Source organism: Schistosoma mansoni, chromosome 3 (genome assembly GCF_000237925.1).
Source record: "Schistosoma mansoni strain Puerto Rico chromosome 3, complete genome".
In the NCBI taxonomy this organism is placed as follows: domain Eukaryota; kingdom Metazoa; phylum Platyhelminthes; class Trematoda; order Strigeidida; family Schistosomatidae; genus Schistosoma; species Schistosoma mansoni.
The window spans coordinates 22,401,480-22,421,127 of NC_031497.1; the positions used below are offsets into that span (position 1 = coordinate 22,401,480).

General features: G+C 36.8%; 1 protein-coding gene across 1 annotated transcript; it reads right to left on the reverse strand.

Annotated features, from left to right (window-relative positions):
• Positions 1–4,093: 4,093 nt before the first annotated feature.
• Smp_160870 (putative aaa family ATPase) lies at positions 4,094–19,160 on the reverse strand. Its single transcript, XM_018799661.1, has 14 exons — positions 19,135–19,160; positions 17,448–17,529; positions 17,291–17,411; positions 17,103–17,258; positions 16,994–17,067; positions 16,834–16,959; positions 16,711–16,797; positions 16,566–16,677; positions 11,936–12,065; positions 9,403–9,730; positions 8,010–8,180; positions 7,258–7,549; positions 5,090–5,381; positions 4,094–4,242 (listed from the first exon to the last, which is right to left on the reverse strand). Exons 2-14 carry the CDS (start codon positions 17,517–17,519, stop codon positions 4,128–4,130), a joined length of 2,076 nt encoding a protein of 691 aa, XP_018651428.1. The 5' UTR covers positions 17,520–17,529; positions 19,135–19,160; the 3' UTR covers positions 4,094–4,127.
• Between the last annotated feature and the right edge of the window lie 488 nt (positions 19,161–19,648).

Sequence of the window (19,648 nt, forward strand, 5' to 3'; positions counted from 1 at the left end):
GTAATTCTGTTGATTAATTCCGTCTATATTAGTCTGAAGCATTTAGATTTTAGCGTCTTTGTGCTCTTTACGGACATTATTAAATTTAGCAATCTGTTTCGTCGATTTAAACTTCACAACGTATAATAAAAGATTATGGATCACTTCTAATTTTTTTAACCGTCCCTAATTTTGTTATAATTACAAATTTTGTGAACAATCGCAGACATAGTTGAATTCATGAGTCAACTAAAGCTAGAACACCATGGAAAACCTGGAAGCACTGGATGACCGTCTCGTTCTATTGTGGGGCTCAGCAGTGCGCCTCCACAGTCCCGCCTCGCGAGATTCGAACCCAGGACCTATCAGTCTCATGCGCTAGCGCTTAACCTCCAGAACACTAAGCTAGCATTCAACTGTGTTAATATCTAACTTCAACCGATTCACGCAATTGAGCAACCATCCACCATTGTGTTCAGTGAGTTGTTGTTTTAACTTAATACTTATCACAACCCTTCAGCGTCCTCCGCGACGAAATGCACGTAAATACTTTGAATACTGAGGAAAAACAGAACAACCACACTCGGCAATAGCTAGTCGCGCTTAAACAACTGCTTGGATCTCTTGATCGTATAACTGTATCAGTATAACACTACTATTCATTGCAAAATGTCAACATTATTGTATCGGAAACTGTTGTCTTCACTTAGGACACAATTTTTGCAATCCACCATTTGTTGTACAGTTTAATTCTAATCCCACCAACTGCGTTATACACTTCTGAAAAATTATAATGATGAACAGGGGTACGCTTCATTTCTTTCGTTGTACTGATATCACTAAACGAAACTTTGTCCCTGTGCACGCATTAATCATGCCATTCCCACCCTTGCTTATTGTCGTTCATTCTTTATTGTTGTCCAATTCTTATCTTAATATTCAGCTCTTAAAAAATGTCTGACGGGATGCTCATCATTTATCATAAATTTCTAGTATCATTTATTTTTAACGGATTAGCATAAACTTCGCGTCTTCACATAATTTCCCATGATTAACATTTCAAAATAATTTGATTGATGTGTATATTATAATCTGTAAATAGATTTGTGATTTTCACAGGTTATTTCTTCACAATCCTCTTTTTGTAAATTGCTTTAAAATCTTTTATGTAACTTTGGTTCTAAAATTAGTTATCACTGTCCACTTGAGGCGTTAACGTACGAAAGACGCGAGACATAGAGTTGATCACTCTAGATTATTCACACACTATCAATTATCTCGTAGTCAATAAATCATATCATTTGAAAGCCCGACATTGAATTTCAAAAATTGTCTGATGCGATCAGTTTCGTTACAATAAATAGACTTCCGAGGTTAAATTGAATGCTGTGATTGTGAGTGAAGTAGTTATTCACTGATCTTTAAATGTTCGGAAGACCAGTTCGAAATGAGACAAATATCTTGTAAGAAAATCATTTTTAAGAGATTTTTATCTCATTTTCATAATTTAAATAATGAATATCAATATTGGTCTAAATAATGCTAATCTAGATATTTGATTAGGAAGGTTCAGCGCTCTTCGCAATTCTGTTTACAGGTAGTGTGGGTATGGTCATGATTTTGGTGGACCTGCAAATCTGCTCCACCATCTTAATGTTGATAATTACCAATCTTAAGTAGATCATAAAAACAGCTACTTAACAGGTTGATAAATTAATTACTTTCTCTGCAAACTAGAAACAAATATTCCCCGAGAGATGCTAATTCAAGCCGATTGGATTAAATGTTTTGTGCATCAATGATTTTCTCAATTTTCACTAATGCAAGTATATTTCCAACAACAGATTAAAATCCCCCGTACCGACTAAACTTCAGATTGCGGGATTCGTTCACTCATTTATGAGCGAAGAATACAAAATACTACCACATACTAGTGCTGATGTCACTCTGAAATTTAACATTTGTGGAGCTATTCCGATGAGGTACGGACAAGCATTTTATTGACCTAAGATCTTATCCACAAAACTTTTATTTGAGTGCAAGAAATCAATTTAAGAAAATGTGAATTAGCTACTTCTCAGGAGTAAATTGAGGAATTCAAATTTGCGTGTACTTCGAGACATTGTGAAAGTACTGTTTATGCTATTCAAGATGAAATAGGATAGTAAGTGATTGCGCTCCTGATTACTACAGCACTCACTGACACTATCTGATAAAGTGGCTGTATCACATAAGGTAGGGGAGCGTTCTAGACAGAATAGACCAGTAATGATGTGACGTGAGATATCGTCTGAATAATTGATGTTTTCGGGTGTTTCATGAAGTGTAATCGTGGGGTACGGGTAGAATTAATTTATACACGATGCGAACCACTCAGTAAGTTGTACATAATCATTAAACAGTTTTGCATAGCCCAGAAAGAATAGTACTAGCTCGTGAAGTTGATCTTTTTATTTGACCCGATCCGCTTTGTTGTACGCCTTTGTACCATAAGATTAAAGTCCTTTTCAAGGAGAAATGAGGTAATGTAGGTTGTTGGTTATGATGAACATAGGTCTTAAATAATGATGGAAATGAAGTAAAAAAATATTTCACGGTTAAATTTATTCTGTAATGCACTATTAGTTGAGAGATAGACAAGACGGCGAATAAATTTCGTATGTTCAGTATTGCAAATCACACTGTTTTTACTGATGATTAATAGAGTGAATATTTGTCTTATACATCTTCGACACTGGAGTTCCTGAAAACATTGTCAACATTATTCAAAACTCATATGATGGACCACAGTGCAAAGTCGTGCATGGAGGACAGCTGACAAATGCATTTCCAGTAGGGACCGGAGTCAGACAAGGCTGTCTACTCTCCCTCTTCCTTCTGGTGATTGACTGGATTATGAAGACTTCGACTTCTGAGGGGAAACACGGAATACAATGGACATCTCAGAATCTTTTAGATGATTTGGACTTCGCAGATGACCTAGCCCTCTTCTCCCATACACACGAACAAATACAGACGACGACAACAAATATAGCAGCAGCATCTGCATCAATAGGTCTCAACATACACAAAGGAAAAAGCAAGATTCTCAAATACAACACGGAGAACACCAACCCAATCACACTTGATGACAAAATTCTGGAAGAGGTGGAGACATTCACTTACTTGGGAAGCATCGTTGATAAACAAGGAGGATGGGATGCAGATGTAAAGGTGAAGATTGGCAAAGCAAGGGCAGCATTTCTACTATTGAGGAACATATGGAACTCCAAACAACTATCAACTAATTTCAAAGTCAGAATCTTCAATACGAACGTCAAGACAGTCCTACTGTACGAAACTGAAACGTGGAGAACTACTACATCCATCGTCAAGAAGGTACAAGTATTTATAAACAGTTGTCTACGCAAAATACTCAACATCCATTGGCCGGATACTATCAGGAACAGCGTTTTATGGGAGAGGACAAACCGGCTTCCAGCTGAAGAGGAAATTAGGAAAAGACATTGGAAGTGGATCGGACATACATTAAGGAAATCAGCAATGTGCATTACAAGGCAATCCCTAACTTGGAATCCGGAAGGCCAAAGAACACATTACGCTGGGAAATAGAAGCAGATATGAAAAGGATGAATATCAACTGGAAAGGAAGGCTCAGGACAGAGTTGGATGGAGAATGCTGGTGAGTGGCCTATGCTCCTCGACAAGGGGTAACAGGCGTAAGTAAGCACATCCGTAGAGTTTACGTCTGGTTCTTTCGTATCTATTTAAAAAATGAAAGGGTTAACTAATATTCTTTTTAGATACATCTGTTTCATTTTGATCTTTTGTTGTTATAAGTTTGACAAGTAATATAATTGGATAGTAGATAACTTAAACATGGTTAGTACTTAATTGACAGAACGACCAAAGACAGTATGAATGAACGGAATTGGTTTAGGCAATGGGTTATATGATGCAGAGAAATACACAGACTACAGAAGTAGCTACCTTGTGTGTTCTCTCTCTCTCTCTCTCTCTCTATATATATATATATATATATATATACGACAAATTGCAAAAGTACTAAATGTCTCGCAACGGAATAGATATTCCAATATAAGTTGAGCTGTTTGTTCAAAAAGTATATTTACAATAAGATATATTGTTTATTTATGTAACTCAGATAATGCATCAAGTAAATTGGCTTGTGAAACAAAATCTTGCCTTGCAATTTGAGCCTTCTGCTTGGCTAGTTCCAATAAATTCTCTAGATCAGCGCCGCTGAAATTTCAAGAAAGACGAAATGTGTTGTATGAAGGAAAAGAGGATATATTTTTATCTCAGAAAAGAAAGCTTGCAAGGATATATTGTAATTCATTATTTCCCCTTATACAGTATTGAAAAATGTTGGACTGATGGTTATGTTGCAAACCTAATACTGGATCCGAATAGATATAGGAAATGTTAGTTGTACGTTAGTCCGCTCGTTTCGTCGCTACTGATATGCTGTTCTAACTGTGGTTGATTAAAAATAATATGAATGAAGTGGTTGACTATCGAGTGTATTGTTTTCTAAAGTAGCAGTAATCGCTGTGGTAAAATAAATCTGAAGCACGACTTCTGTAATTACCAAATGAGTAAATTATCAAAAATAATCTTGCATTGTTGCTCAAGATGCTAAGAAAACCAAAGATTTTTCTCCGTTATGTTGTATGGATCATGCAAGTCAAATGATAGGACCTTGGGGTAATACATTAGTGTGAATGTTTGTTGCGTAACTGATTTTTAGTCTTATTGACGTAACTAAAGTAACAGTGTGAACTTACCTATTATAAATGACCAAATATAATGACAAACAGTTTTTTAGTAAATGGAAATGATAATCCGTTTAGACTTATTAGGAATACATCGGAAATGTTTAGATACTTGGAAATTCGGTGTAAACTGTATTGATCGTAACCCCTGTTTATGTGAGCTCTCAAATTGAAAAATTGTCAATGATAAACATTCTGAACTTATAAACACAACATACCTATTCACTAGAATAGACTACGTAAGATTACTTTAAAACGAATAAAATTGGAGAATACGTCGTAAAAATTAGATTAGTTGCATGAAATTGAAATACCTCATTCTCTCAGTGCGTGAATCATTTGCAATTAGTTCAAGTGACAGCATACCATTCTCAATACGAGGAGTGGTTGCAGACCGAGTACAAGCTGATAAAACAGAGAGACGTTCTTTCACATTAGACGGTGGGTTAATCATCAAATGTAAGCCTAGACGTCCAGGACGAAGTATTGCAGGATCAATCATATCTTTGCGATTAGTAGCACCAACAACAAAAACGCGACCTGACCTATGTTTGTCAATACCATCCAATTCAACTAGAAGTTGATTAACCAAACTAACTCGACTGCCTAAGTGGAAACAGAATATCAGGATAAACAATAAAGATGAAATCATAATTTCAAAAATTGCATTGAAATCTATTGAGAAAATTAACTTTTGAAATCTAATCAGTTTATACATTACAGATCAATGACACAGTTTCATGTTCCATCACAAAATCTTTATATGTACTTGATAACATGGTAGGAAATTTCGTTGTTTCTAATTGATTATTAATATGTAGAGACGAACAACTCTTATAACTACTACAAATAAGTAAACATATCACCCTATATTTTTCAGCTATTACATTAAGTTTAACTAGATAATGTCTTAGAAGACCGAAGAGAAAGTATCAATAAACATTAGACTAGGCACATAACGACGACCTTTTGTGTTGAAACTAGTGAACACCAATTGTTTATTTGACTTTTACTAATTTAAACAACCATCTGGTTTTGATCATAAGCTTTGGATGGACATTAATTTCAAGTGATAAGCCAATAAGAGACTGACCAGTTGCAGTCCTAAGCATCAATGGGAAGATTCAAACAAACAACACCAAGTGAATTTAAACTTCACCCCAGTGCACAAGCAGGTGGCTATCAGGGCTCAGTAGCTAAGTGAATAACGCGATGGCGTTTGAAGCGAACGGTACTGGGTTCGAGTCCCGGAGTGGACATCAACTTTGAGATCCAGGTGCATCTACCTGACGAGTCCCAAACAGGACGACACGCGCGTCCTAGATTCCGTTGCTAACCCCTATCCATATTTGAAAGTAATTTGTCAGAACTTTATACTTTCTTACTTATGTCAAGTACTTTGATCTTGATAAAAATATGAAGAATCAGCTTCACTATCACATCGAAGTTTTGAGCAAATAAAGAACAAATGAACAGTAGATAAAGGATAGTTGAATCATTTATTTGATTTACTTTTCATTTCACATTTTTATAGGTCATCAAACCATATTGATAGTAATAATAATCAATTCTCAAACTGTTATGTAGATTGAATAACTATTTTGTTATCTCCTGAGTGTATTTGATTTTTTCGCTTAAGTTTACGACGTATATTATGTGTTTTTGTTACTCAATGTACGCGCAGGTTGCTAGTCCTGATCGAAATGTATCGGTTAATAAGAAAGTCTCTAGATACGCTGAAAGTGTTTATCATTAAGATAATAAAATTACTTTCATTTATGTTTAATCCTAGACATACAAAGCCAACAAACTTATGAACAAGCAAAAAATAAACCTCCAAGACTCCTGATTTATGCTAAAAGCTAAGTAGAAATTTTGAAAAAATATAGTTTTCAATAATTCAGTCGCATATACATGAACGATGAAATTGAAGCATAACCGAAGCCGATACAAGTAATTGTTCGTATGTGTTAACAGCTCATCCAGAATGACATAGTTTGTGTTTACTATAAGATGTTGATTTGCAGTGAAATTGACGGGACGTTTTAGGGAATAGATGAGATTGAAGAACACTATCATTAGTCTTTCAACTAGCATGCTGTAGCTCAGTGACTTAAGTATTTAAGTGATCCGAATGTCACTCTATCAACTTTATGTTTCCAAGTCAGTAGTAGTAAGAAGTGCATAAAATGAGTAAATATTTATTTGTTCATTGTCATATTATTGTTTTACTAAAACTAATATGATAGTGAACAATCTAGGTGTTCCTGATGTCGGACAATGGTTGATTTAAAACTAGAATGTTTAAGTGACAAAATTACACAACGTCAAGCTCAAGATTCATATGTGAAGAAAAAAATACTTCCTGTTTATTTGATAAAACTTCGGGTAAAATCTAATAACTCGAATTTACTTGGAAAGATTGGGGAAACATGTACTGATATAATCAAAAACGTCTGCCAGAAAATGAATATTCGGTTACCTGTAGATTCATCACTATCGCGTCTTGGACAGATTGCATCTATTTCATCGAAGAAAATCAGACATGGTTGACAAGCACGTGCTCGTTCAAAGATTTCTCGAATACGACGTTCGCTTTCGCCTTGGAATTTATTAAGGACTTCTGGACCTTTGACCGATAGGAAATTGAGACCAGCTTGATTGGATAGGGCTTTAGCTACGAGCGTTTTCCCGCATCCAGGTGGACCCTCAAGTAGTACACCTCCAGAACGTCGATGCAAAACCTGAGCACGTTCCCAATCATCGATTAGAAGCTATATACATACATAACAGATACTAATTACATATTCACAAATTAGGTAGTGATATATAAGAGGGATATAGTTAACTTTTATACATTTTTCAGTTATGAACTAGAGTTGTTTAAATGACGCGAAAACTTTATGACTATCTGGGTACAATATATTGCAGTTTATATGTATAACAAATTGGAATTATTACCGACAAGACATTAGCTTAGCCAACGTCTGCCAAGCACAAAAACTGGCAGTTTAATATCCAAGGCTTATAACTGACCCAATTTGCATTGAAAATAAAGCTCTTCATGAAATAAGCAAATAAAACCTTTTCGATCGACTTAACTTATTTCCTACTTCATTTATTTATATTCTACACATGCGACCATTCTGTGTTATTTACCAGAATTTTTCAAACAACCAATATGATATAAGATTAAAACTTTTAAAGACATAGAGATAACATGAATTTTCTCACCATAAAGCGATTGTATAACTGTTGTCTAGTTGTTTCGAGACCACCGACATCAGCCCAAGTCACATCTGGAATAGTTACAAATTCAGCAGTATTTTTAACTGCTGGAACGACAACAACCAACGCTTTGTCAACGATTTCTCGTGTTACAATTAAAGGATATTGGACTGGCACCTAAAAAGAAGGCAAACGAATCGAAGTTCTAAAGAAAATATAGCTTGTCTGAAAAATTCGAATTTTCAACTTTTTGCCGCGAGAATTATTTCTTAAAAACAGGATACACTATTAGCAAATAGAGTATCACGAGTCTAACGAACCTGAAAATTTGGATGAAAATAGAATAGTGTTTGTGTTAATAAATGACTAGCTTCTAAACATAACCGTGTTACAAATGCTTAGGACAAAAGACGTACAAACTACTCAAACTTTTTGTTATAGCCAAATAATATCCTCTTTGAATCCCAATTACCACAGAAAACGAACACAATAATAGTCTATGAATTAAAAGCAAGCACAAGTAAAAAGAACTGATTGCTTAAGTATTCTATGGATGCTACTCTTATCGTACTCAGTAGTTGTAGTGAATGAAGACTTGGGGGGGGGGTGGAACCAATTTATTGTTTTATGCAAAATCATACACTAAATACATTACTTGCATATCGTTTTTGAGTTGTCTTTTACAAACTCCATCATTCTTCCTATGATGCTGTTATTGCGGTCTCTCTATTTTCTTTTCTCTTTGTTCCAAGCTTCTGCTAGTGATCATTTCACCTCCAATTCCTGCCACATACTACTTACGTCTGTCCACATAAGTAGCGCAGATCACACTATAAGGTGCACTAAGAAACCTAGTTCAATGTAGCTGAATTACGAACAGGAATCAGAATTTCAGTGTGTCTGCATGGTGAAACGATACGTGACTAATCCCATTTTATATTGATTATAGATCACTGGCTCTGAGTAAATTGTAGAAAGTCTATCAGTAATAAGTTCGAGCATAGAGTTATGACGCTTTTGGTCAATGTAGGAGAAAAATAATGACATTCAGATACTTGCGACAAAGTATCACAGTGGATTAATGATACTAAATACTTTATTGATAAATGTTATATTATGTATCTAGCAAACTATATTTTATGAACATGAGTTAGAAGTGACCCGAAGATTTAATACATTATCTCCTAATGCAGTATGAGTTTACCCTTAAGACGAACTGTAAATTTACCAAGAATTGTATAAGAATAATAGTGAATATTATGAATACGCACTAAACCGAGGATTGTTGTTGACTAATTACAGAAAACCACAGCTACAAAAACCTAAGAGCTACTTATTAATTACAGCTTTTCATAGAAACAACCAAATTAAATCAAATGACATACATAAGAAAACATACCGAAAAAGAGTTATCAGCAACACGCGACTCAATGGAGAAGTCAACATGCACCTTTTGACCATTCTTAACACCCTCCATATTGTTAGTATCAAGATTATTCAAGTTGTCATCAGCATCATCATCGTTAACATCATTAAGTTTACTTGTTAAACAAGCCATTTTTAACTGAGCTACCAGACGAATTAAATCTCCGACTTCATAACCAGGTGTTCGACGTGCTAATTCAAGACATGTTAAGTTTTCACTGAGTTGTAGTTGACGGGAATTAGAGGTTACTGGTTTCGGTGAAATAAAGTCAGTATCATCTGACAAGTACTGCTGCAATAGTCTAATACGACAGAATCAAAAGTAGACAGCATATTATGAATGGATTGAAACCAAAACGATGATGAGAAAACACTGTCAGTTGACACTGACCTCTAATTGTCTTGGTACGGACCGAGAGTGAGGGTAGCTTGCTCTGCTACTGGGAATGCTTACATACGATCATGCATCTATAAACTCGACTAAATGCATTCACACGATGAGGGTGTTATTTACGAAATTGAGAGGACAAAAAGTGAATGACCGGTGCTGGAACCAGGTTGGTGGATACGGAGAGTTGGAAAATCCTGATTTTCAACCAGTGATGTTCATAGGCTCCGAAACTCAAAGAGAGCAAACCGCATGTGAATCTATACCTGGTTATCGACTACCATACGATAGCATCTCATGATATTGCTCCACTATATTTTGAATTAGACCTTCGAAGAAGAGACTTCCTAGGGGAGCTAACCGTCTTTGTGGCGGCTTCCATGCAACATCCTAACCCACAAACTATTTTGTGTGGCGTATATTATTTTCTTAAATTCCTCATGTGGCTCTTCTGGGGCTACTGAAGGTCCTAAACCCATACAAAGGAGGGGCGTTGAGCGTGAGGTCGGCAACCCCATCCCGTAGAGAAAAAGCTTGCTAAAAAATACACTGACCAGAATAAACAATTTAAAACATTTAAACTCTGCCCTCCGAGTTGAATTGGAAGCAGACACTAAAAAGATGAATAGCAACTAGAAAGGATTGCCCAGGACAAAGTTGGATGGAGAATGCTGGTGGCCGGCCTATACTCCACCAAGAGGGGTAGTAACAGGAGTAAGTATATTTTTTAGTGCTCATTTGTACCACATTTCCTTTGACACGTAGGTGTTCTTTCTACCTTTCAATCCTAAAATATTTATTGAAATGTGTTTGGAATTCCGACACTTAAAGCCATACTGAATGAAATTTATGATTATGAGTTAATTTATATTGAAGACATAAAATTTGTGGGTGCAGATTTATGCACCCGATTTTTAACTACACTTTCAGGGAGTGCTGACTTCTTAAACTAGCCGAAGTGGAGCTGAGTTAGACCATATAACCTACTGATTGAAAGTCAAGAGCTCCAACCGTGAAAACACCAATCCTTCAGTTCCTAGGAAACGTTATGAGGGTGTTATCATAATTAATATTCACTGACTAATTAAACTGTGTTAACAGTTACTTGAGCATTGATTTCAGTTGGATAATTCCCAAATATCACCACGAGCATTCATTCGAAGCACTTATTTACATACGATATAAAGATTTATATAACTCATGACTGTATTCCGAATTAGTTAATATTTGTTTAAAATTACATGATGTACCAATACTCATTTTTGATGAATGTTTTACGACTATTGGCTTACTAGGCCTTTTAATTAAGAAGTTTCAACTGTGTTGTTTGTCTTGATGTCATCTCGTGACTAAAGTATTGTTTTTGATACAAGAATATGTGGCCGTATCATTGCGTCAATAGTTTCTGGAGCATATGGAAAACTATCCTAGAGGACTGGGACTTAGTTATAATAGAACGCCATACAAAGACTCTTTCTTCACAAACTAAGGAAGATACATCAATGATTGGTTGAATGATACAATGTGTAATGTTAGCTTTTGATTTAAACATCTACCATAAATGTATTCTATCAAATGAAAGTTACCGGAACGTGGCTGACTTCATCTTAGCAAACTTAAGAAGTCATAACATAAGCTAGTGAATATCACTAATTAGTAAAGTTATTGTACAATACGGCAAGCAAGAAAAAAATGCTCATAGTAAGATGAAAGACATTTAACAAGGGTACAGTATAGATAATTCTCAGGGTGATCAAACAGTGACAAAGTGAAAAATAAGCCCAAGCAACGACTTTAATTCAACAAGTTCAAATCTATGAAATTTTAAGAAGTGAACTTCACGAGGAACTGTGAATAGGTTGTGCAGAGCTGAGCCCAGTCCATCTGTAGGAATCTGGGAAAATGCACAAACAAAAAACCTGAAGTTACTGCTATTAGATCACGTGTAGCACTTAGCAAAGCACCAGTTTGAGGATGATGATAGTGAACAAAGTTTACTTAACAAGAGATGTTTAAGATGCAACAAAACAATCAGTTGAAAGGGTTACGATATCTGTAGAATTAAATAATTTTGTCGACTAAACAACTATAAAGTTCAATCTTAAACTAGTAGACTTACCTCAAGCGATGAGTCTCACTTAACATTCCAAATGTCAACTTCTGTGTAAACAAATCTAATATACTTTGGGGTAGACTGGCAAGAAGTGATCGAGTTTCCCCAATAAGTACAACGCCTGAGCTGACCATATCTAAAATCATTAGAAAATGTCACACATGTATTAAATCGAAGGCAAAACAGATTCCTGTATAATATCTTGTAATATATGAAAACAATGACAGCAACAAGCAATGTAATATGACAACGAGAGAGTTGAGTGTGGTTTTTAAAGAGTGAAACAAACACCATATGATGGCAAAAATCAACATCAAACCTGTTTTGAACCAGGCAGTTGACAGTCCAGCCTCTAGAATACCACACCACAAGACTTCACGAGTTATAGATCAGTGGTAATGCCATGAGTTTATGAATAATCCAAGTAACCGTGTTATTTCATTGTTCACCTGACAATCGGGCTTCAAAATGTCAAAAAGCTATATTCACTACTTTACTCGACAAGTCCCCAAATCAGAACAAGGTTGAACAGGAACGTAATTATATTCCGAATAACAAGGTAGAATGGGAGTAAAAGTCATCGCTAAAATCTCTTTATTGGTCCCCTTCCATTTTGATATTTGCGAAGTATTTTTAAGTGTGCCAACAAAGCGTTCAATTTGGCTATCGGACCACAAATGGAATGAAGGTGTTCCGATATAACTGGTTTCGTTCCGCTGACAAAATTCTGCGAAGATAGCAGACGTAAACCATGTCTTATTATCGCCAACTATTAACTCAGGAATCCCGAAACGACTGAACGGTTGATTTAGTTTTCTGACTATGCAGATTGCAATTGGCTGTTCCATGAAAAGAATTTCTTGCCACTCGCTGTATGCACCAACTAGAAAAAGGTAAGTTTGTCCATGAAGTGGACCAGCGAAGTCTAAGTGTATACGCTGCCACGAAGACTGTGGTGTTGGCCATGATTGCAGCTTTGCGTTCCGCGGTGCTTTTGTTGCTAATGCGCATCTATTACATGAACTATACAGCGACTCCAGTTGGGTGTCTTAGTGAGGCCAATATACATAACTTCATTTTACGCTCTTCTGAGATTTATTCCAGGGTGTTCTGCGTGTAGTCGTTCAAGCACTGCTCGTTGCGGTTTCTTTGGGATCATAACACATTTCTCAAATACAGGGCAGTCATCGATGATTGACACAGTCTGACCCAGTAACACCTTTGAAGTTTCGTGGAGCTGATCTTCGAGGGCCATCCTTTTAGGTGGGACTTTAACTTGTAGCTCTGAGTCTCGAAGAGTTTCGTACCTGACTTCATCAGACGACACTGGAGTGTTTTGAATGGTATCTGATACTAAACACTTTACTTCTGGATCTATATCTATGAAGGCAATGATCGTGTCCTCTGGTACATGGTGTTGAACGTCAATGAACCGAGGGAGGACATAGGACTGATCGATGATATTTGTCCCGACAGTAGCTGCTACTTAATAATCCTAAGGAGTGGTATGTTAGGGATGTAGAAAAGATGGAAAAGGCAGTGATGATTAGTACCAGTAAACAACTGATCAGTCTGATCAAGGAAACGGGTATTAAAAGTTCGATTGTTAGTGAAACTACCTCAGTCACCCGCTATCTCCAATCAACCTAAATGGCAAAATGATGTACGTCCCCCAACTCTTAGCGAGATTGAAAAGGGTATAAGTAATCTAAAGTGAGGGAGAGCATACTCTGGAACATGAATATACTTTTTGACATCCAATTATATTTGTATTCTTTAACTTTAGACCAGCATTTGACTTCGTTGATCGTGAGGTTCTGTGGCAGTAATCGCTGAAAGGGGTACCAAAAAAGTACATTAACTCTGTACAGACTCTACACGAACACTAATGGTCGAGTAAGAGCTTATGACGAACTGTCGTCAGGATTGGTTATTTCAAGTGTTCATTAGGGTTGTTCACTTTCTCCATTTTTACTTAACTTGGTCATAGAAATGCTTTTAGAGATAACACTTTCATCGTCTGACTTATCAAAGATTGATCTACCAGAAGATTCATTTATTGACTTGGAATACCCAGATGATATGATTCTGTTCGTTGAAGACACTGAGCAAATGCAATCTCCTGACCACCTTAAGCAACAATGCAAGCATGTTTTTGATGCAGTTGTCTCCCTCCAAATGTAAAATGTTACTTCAGAGTTGACTTGCGTCAGTGCCTGAATTAGTGATCGGGAGTGAAGTAGTTAAACTCATCGACTGCTTCACTTAAGATTCTCACCAGTCTTGGTGGTCAGATGTCTGATGAAGCTCGATTGGCTTTCACCAACTTGCGTCACTTATGGGGTATGCCAGATATACGTCTTCCAACCAAAGGAAAAGTTTACTGCGCAGCAGTTTGGTCCGTTTTACTTTATGAGCGTGGAACATGGCCATTAAGAATAGGCGATATTCATAGATTCTTCGAAGTATTGCTCATGTATTTTGGGACTGCGGAATAAGCAATCCCTGGGTTGGGAATAGGGTTCTAAGTAAGGATGGCAAATCGACTGATGATGTAGTAAATCTTCATCAACTGAGGTGGTTGGGACATGTTACGTATGCCCAACCACCAGCTAACTCGATGTGCGATGTTTTCTAGTGCACGAATAAGCCGGAAGAAAGTTAGGAGCAACCAAACTAGAACATGGCATCAGTCCATGAAGTCACTGACAATTGGACTAAGTTATGTTAATAGGTATAGACTGCCTAGTTGGGGCCCGCGTGATTATCGTAACCAATAGCTTGAATGACATGGCTCAAAATCGTTTGCAATGGCACAGGTGCATTCATACTTTGTCTTCCTCCGAATCCTGAGATTCTAGACTCTTCATAATCTTTTTGTTTTTATTTCGTTAGTTTATATTTTCTTTCCGAGTTGAATCTTCGATACCTAATCTTTTCCATTACCACCGATACTGTTGATACCTCCAATACTCTGGAATTCGGCCTGAAAACTTCATCTCACTATGACAATGGGGTATGGCAACTTAAGCCGATTGACATACGTACAGGTTTTATGTTGTAACTGGTCAATGGTATTTGTCAACTGATACTTAATGTTGAAGTCATAGCTCAGTCAGCTACAACGTAGGACCAGGCACATATATGCATCGGTCCAAGTTGCCATACCTCGTTAGCACAACAAGATCAACACCGGATTCATAGTAGTTAATTTAGTGGTGTTATTATATGAAAGAAAGGCTGTATATAAGGATATAGTATAGGAAGGAAAAAAGTTATGAAGTAATTTTAATCTCAAGGTTTAAGGGAAGATAAAGAGTGTATACACCTACGCCATTGTGATCGGTTCTGAGCCATGTCACCTAGAGTCTCCAACCAATGGTCATAGCTCAGGAGCATTGTTGTCCAGTGCAGTAATCTGCTAGTCGTATAGACAGGAATTTCTTTCTTAGAGATAAAAATTGAAATTAAAGGTTTCCGATCTGTCAGTACAGTAAACTTACGACCGCAGAGCATTTTATGGAGTCTGTTAACAGCAGATATGATTGTAACGGCTTTCTTTTCAATCTGGCTGTAGTTCCGCTCGGCCGGTGTGAGTCTAGCAGCATAAGCAATCGTCTTATCTGATTTGTCCGGAAACACGTGAGATATCACTACGCCAACTCCACGACTAGAAGCATTAGATACAACAACAATTCCCAAGCTGGGTTTGACGTGTGTTTCTTCACATAGTTGGGATCCATACCCCACCACTTGGTTAAGAACTTGATTCAGTCGATCTGAAAGTTTACTGTCAGTTGGACCCATAACAATGATACCACCTAGATAAGCTGCTGTTCTCGTTATACCTTTTTACATGGTATCCAATGTTTGCTGAAAGATGGGAGGTGTGGTCTTGATGCCAAATGGTAGGAGGGTATATTGAAATAGTCCGCGATGAGTGTTGATAGTCAGAAGCTCTCTACAATCAACACTTACTACTTTCAAACAGGCATCAGAAGAGTCTATTTTAGAAAAACATGTTCCAACATTTATGCTTAGCAAACAGGTCGTCAGGAACTGGTAACGAATATCGATATACATCTAATACAGCGTTTCGACCGGTTGGGAAGTCGGCATACGTGTATAGTTTCATCGGCCTTCTTAAGCACTACGGTCGCTGCTGCCCATGAACAGTAGTTGACTGGTTGGATTATACCAGCTTGCTGTAAACGATTAAGTTCCTAATAGACCAGTTCAAGAACAGAATACGGTGCAGAACGTTTCGGAAAAAAATGGGTTTAGCATCTGGTTTCGCTGGTAAATGAGCATATATCTTGGCGCAGTGACCAAGGTTATTCTGGAGAACAGAAGGGGGTTTTCTCCTGAGCTTTTCTAGAAACCTTTTACCTATCTTTCTTGCAAATTTTTGGATGTCTAGTGATGGACGCAACACGTTGCAGACACTGTTAATAGGTATCTCCATACTTAACTACAACCCCAAAAATGTGGACGTGATGAACCATGTGACGAATAGCGCACCTAGATAGGTTTAATCGGAATGGAAACCTTATATGCATGTAACTCATACTATTCAAGGGTCAGTTGGTCATTATGGGCAATTAAAGAGTATGAATCAATATAAGGATATTGATACCTTTAAGCAATTGACTTTTTAGAAGGCAGGTAAGACGGAACGTCCCAACAGGAGAGGAATGTTTCTCCATACTTTCAATATCATCCAAATGCAAAATACATGGTGAGGAATTCTAATCGGATTTCAATTAAGGGACTAAATATACTTTAGCTTGGTTGAATATATCCATCCATGGACGCATAGATGATGGTACTGTACCAACCGAAACAGTGATGATTTTTAAACCTAGGGTCTTCAATTATTCAAAAAGGAAACGTTTTGTGATTACTCCACATGCTGCCTCAATCAATGTAGTTTTGCCACAAAATGGAGGGCCATTGATCAACAAGGATGGCCAAACTGGTAATCCGATGTCGGAAAGTAAGTGGCATGCGAGAAAGCCTTTTATTTGCCTCTGAAATATTTGTAGAGGAATACAAACTACTTACTCGTAAATCCGCTGGAACTGTATGGCTGATATCCGATAACGTGGAAGAAACACATCGAGCAGAGATAGATTCAGCTAAATGTATGAGTCAAATCTATACGTATGTTTACTTGTTGATTCCAAGCTCATCTTGGAACGTTTACGTGGAAGCTTTCTGTCTAAATCTACTGACATATCTAATTTAGGAAACTCCGACTCGTCAACCATGATAGGTGAATCTTTTGGAACAGGATTGACCATTGTACGAGTATTCACTAGCCTTAACGCTAAACAAAATAAAAAAAGCATAAACATATACCTTTGCAAGCATCTTTGCGCCATGACTTCATATTAGATCTACTACAACTTGTGGACTTGTCTCGAATTATATATTCTGAAAACTCATCCACAGATGAACAGTCGACAGAAATCTTTACAAACTAAAGGAGAATGAATCAGGATTTCCCAAAACAAACCTGTTCAGCAAGCGGAATTAGATACGCCCGTTGAATTTGTGGAGAGCCATATCCACATCCTATATCATTCATAACGCAGGCTCTATATGAACAATAAGAATTTTAATTTTCCAATACAGAAAACAATGAGTTATTGATTACTCGAAATGGAACCCAAACTAACATAATAAAAAGGTTAAAAATTGCTAGTGAGTTTTTTGCTAAATTCATCAAAATCCTAGTAACTAATAGTTCGGAACCATGGTGATACACATAGACATACACTTAACACATCTTAAAAACCAAGAAACATTTCTTTTAAAAACCCTTAATTCGGTCAAGAAGCTTTGATATCATTGGAGCTTGACAGACAAAAACTACACTACATTTCGTTTAATCAGAGGGTAATGATATTTTTCATCACCCATCTGGACGACGGTGCCGCCTAATGCAATAGTATGAAGAAATTGAAAGGTTTTTGACATAATACAACCCAAATTCATGGTGATCCATTTTAAATGTATACGGAAACAACCGGATGGCTTCCAAGTGTATCAGTTATACATCAAAATGTGGTAAACCGAAGTTCTAGCGATTCGCAGGACGTAGTCTGCTAGGTCCCAGAGCTAATAGTTTGCATACTGCAGTCGGTTAACATACAACCGATATTTGGTTGAAGTATATTTCTCATAACTCACAATCTAATAAATTCTTAGTCGGTGAGACTATACTTTATGGACGACCTTTGAGACACTAAAGTGGCCTTGAGAATATCCACCTACAAACTAGAGCTAAATGAGGACTATAAACCTTTGTGAAGAACCAGGATTATGATTTACAGATGGTTGTTAGAGTTAGGAACTAGATTTAGGATTTTCATCACGAACTGAGATCAGCTAAAATACCGAAACACTATTTAACCAAGCGGATAAAGAATTCCATGACGAAATCCAGGACCTGTTATCGTTAACCTGCCTGGTTTGTTTATAAATTATAATTCCACTGTCTTGGTTTCCGAAGCGAAACCTACACATACATATAATTAAATAACACTGGCACTATAGTTGGTGTCAGATAGTGACGGAAACCCAGAAATAACTTCCTAACCCTAAATTCTGACTCCAAATCTTAGTTCCTTATACTAATCTTGACTCTCCCTATATCCTAAAAAGTAAGTAGACTCAAGGTCACGTCAGCGTCGCTTATACGTCCCACCGCTTACTCTATTTTAAGCTACTTAAGTCATGTGACTTCCGAATTCAAACAGAGCATTTGATTTTTACTTCAGTAATATTCTTCTCATGCAGTAATAGGCTTCACAAGTTTTGCTAAAATCAAAGCCTATTTAGGATGAAATTCACAATGTAAACTCGTGGCGGGCAGGGCGAAAACCGAAACCAAAGACTCAACCAAATTCAATTTAACTAATGAATCATTAAATGATAGAGCACCATTAAAAACCCAGAAGCGGTAGACGGCCGTTTCATCGTATTATGGGACGAAACAGTAACCTCTACAACCCTATGCCGACAATGTTGATTTGACTATCAGATTAATTGTTGCGAGCGATAAAAGCTGTTTACGATGAAGTAGCGACACAAAAGCATAAATATTTGGAACAATGAAGAATTTGAATTTATTTTACGATTAGGCTTTACACAAATTCACCAAACCCTTAGTAGTGGTTTACACAGAGAAGACAACTAACCTTCAAACCACGTAAGGGTTTGAATTTGTCAAAGGTCATTCAAACCTCAAACCTCAGTCTTTGCCATGTGAAAATTACAGTTGATTCTCGCTTGTGTGGGATGAGAAGCAATAATTCCTGCTATATTACTTGATAAATCAATAGTTTAGCCAATCAGTTATTAAAAAAATGTTGTGATCGTGTGGATAACAATTAAGAATCATATTGAACTCTGTAGTTGAAAGATATCAGCTCACAATGAAATCAAATGTTTTCATGGTGGCTATCTCGTTGTCCATAGTCATTCAAGTAGTAGCCTTTGTCTCTGTCTGCCCTCACGTCCAAATTAACTGTTGTCACAAACGTTATCGCCTTCTTCTTTAGTTACTTTCGAGGTAATATTAATATTAAGCCTTCCAATCAGCATCAACCAATTTTTTTTGTATCTGCAGAAAATCAAAAACCTGTAGTATCTAAGACTATTTCAAGTTCATATAGGTCTTTCTAGCATCCGGACAGACCGTTTTATTCATTC

Excerpts from the sequence above, each read along its gene's own strand:
- Smp_160870 (XM_018799661.1), bottom strand. The coding sequence starts at position 17,519 with ATGAATGATATAGGATGTGGATATGGCTCTCCACAAATTCAACGGGCG. Across the intron at positions 16,798-16,833 it reads TGATTGAGGCAGCATGTGGA|ACCCTAGGTTTAAAAATCAT; the intron begins GTAATCACAAAA and ends GAATAATTGAAG. Across the intron at positions 16,678-16,710 it reads ATATATTCAACCAAGCTAAA|AATTCCTCACCATGTATTTT; the intron begins GTATATTTAGTC and ends AAATCCGATTAG.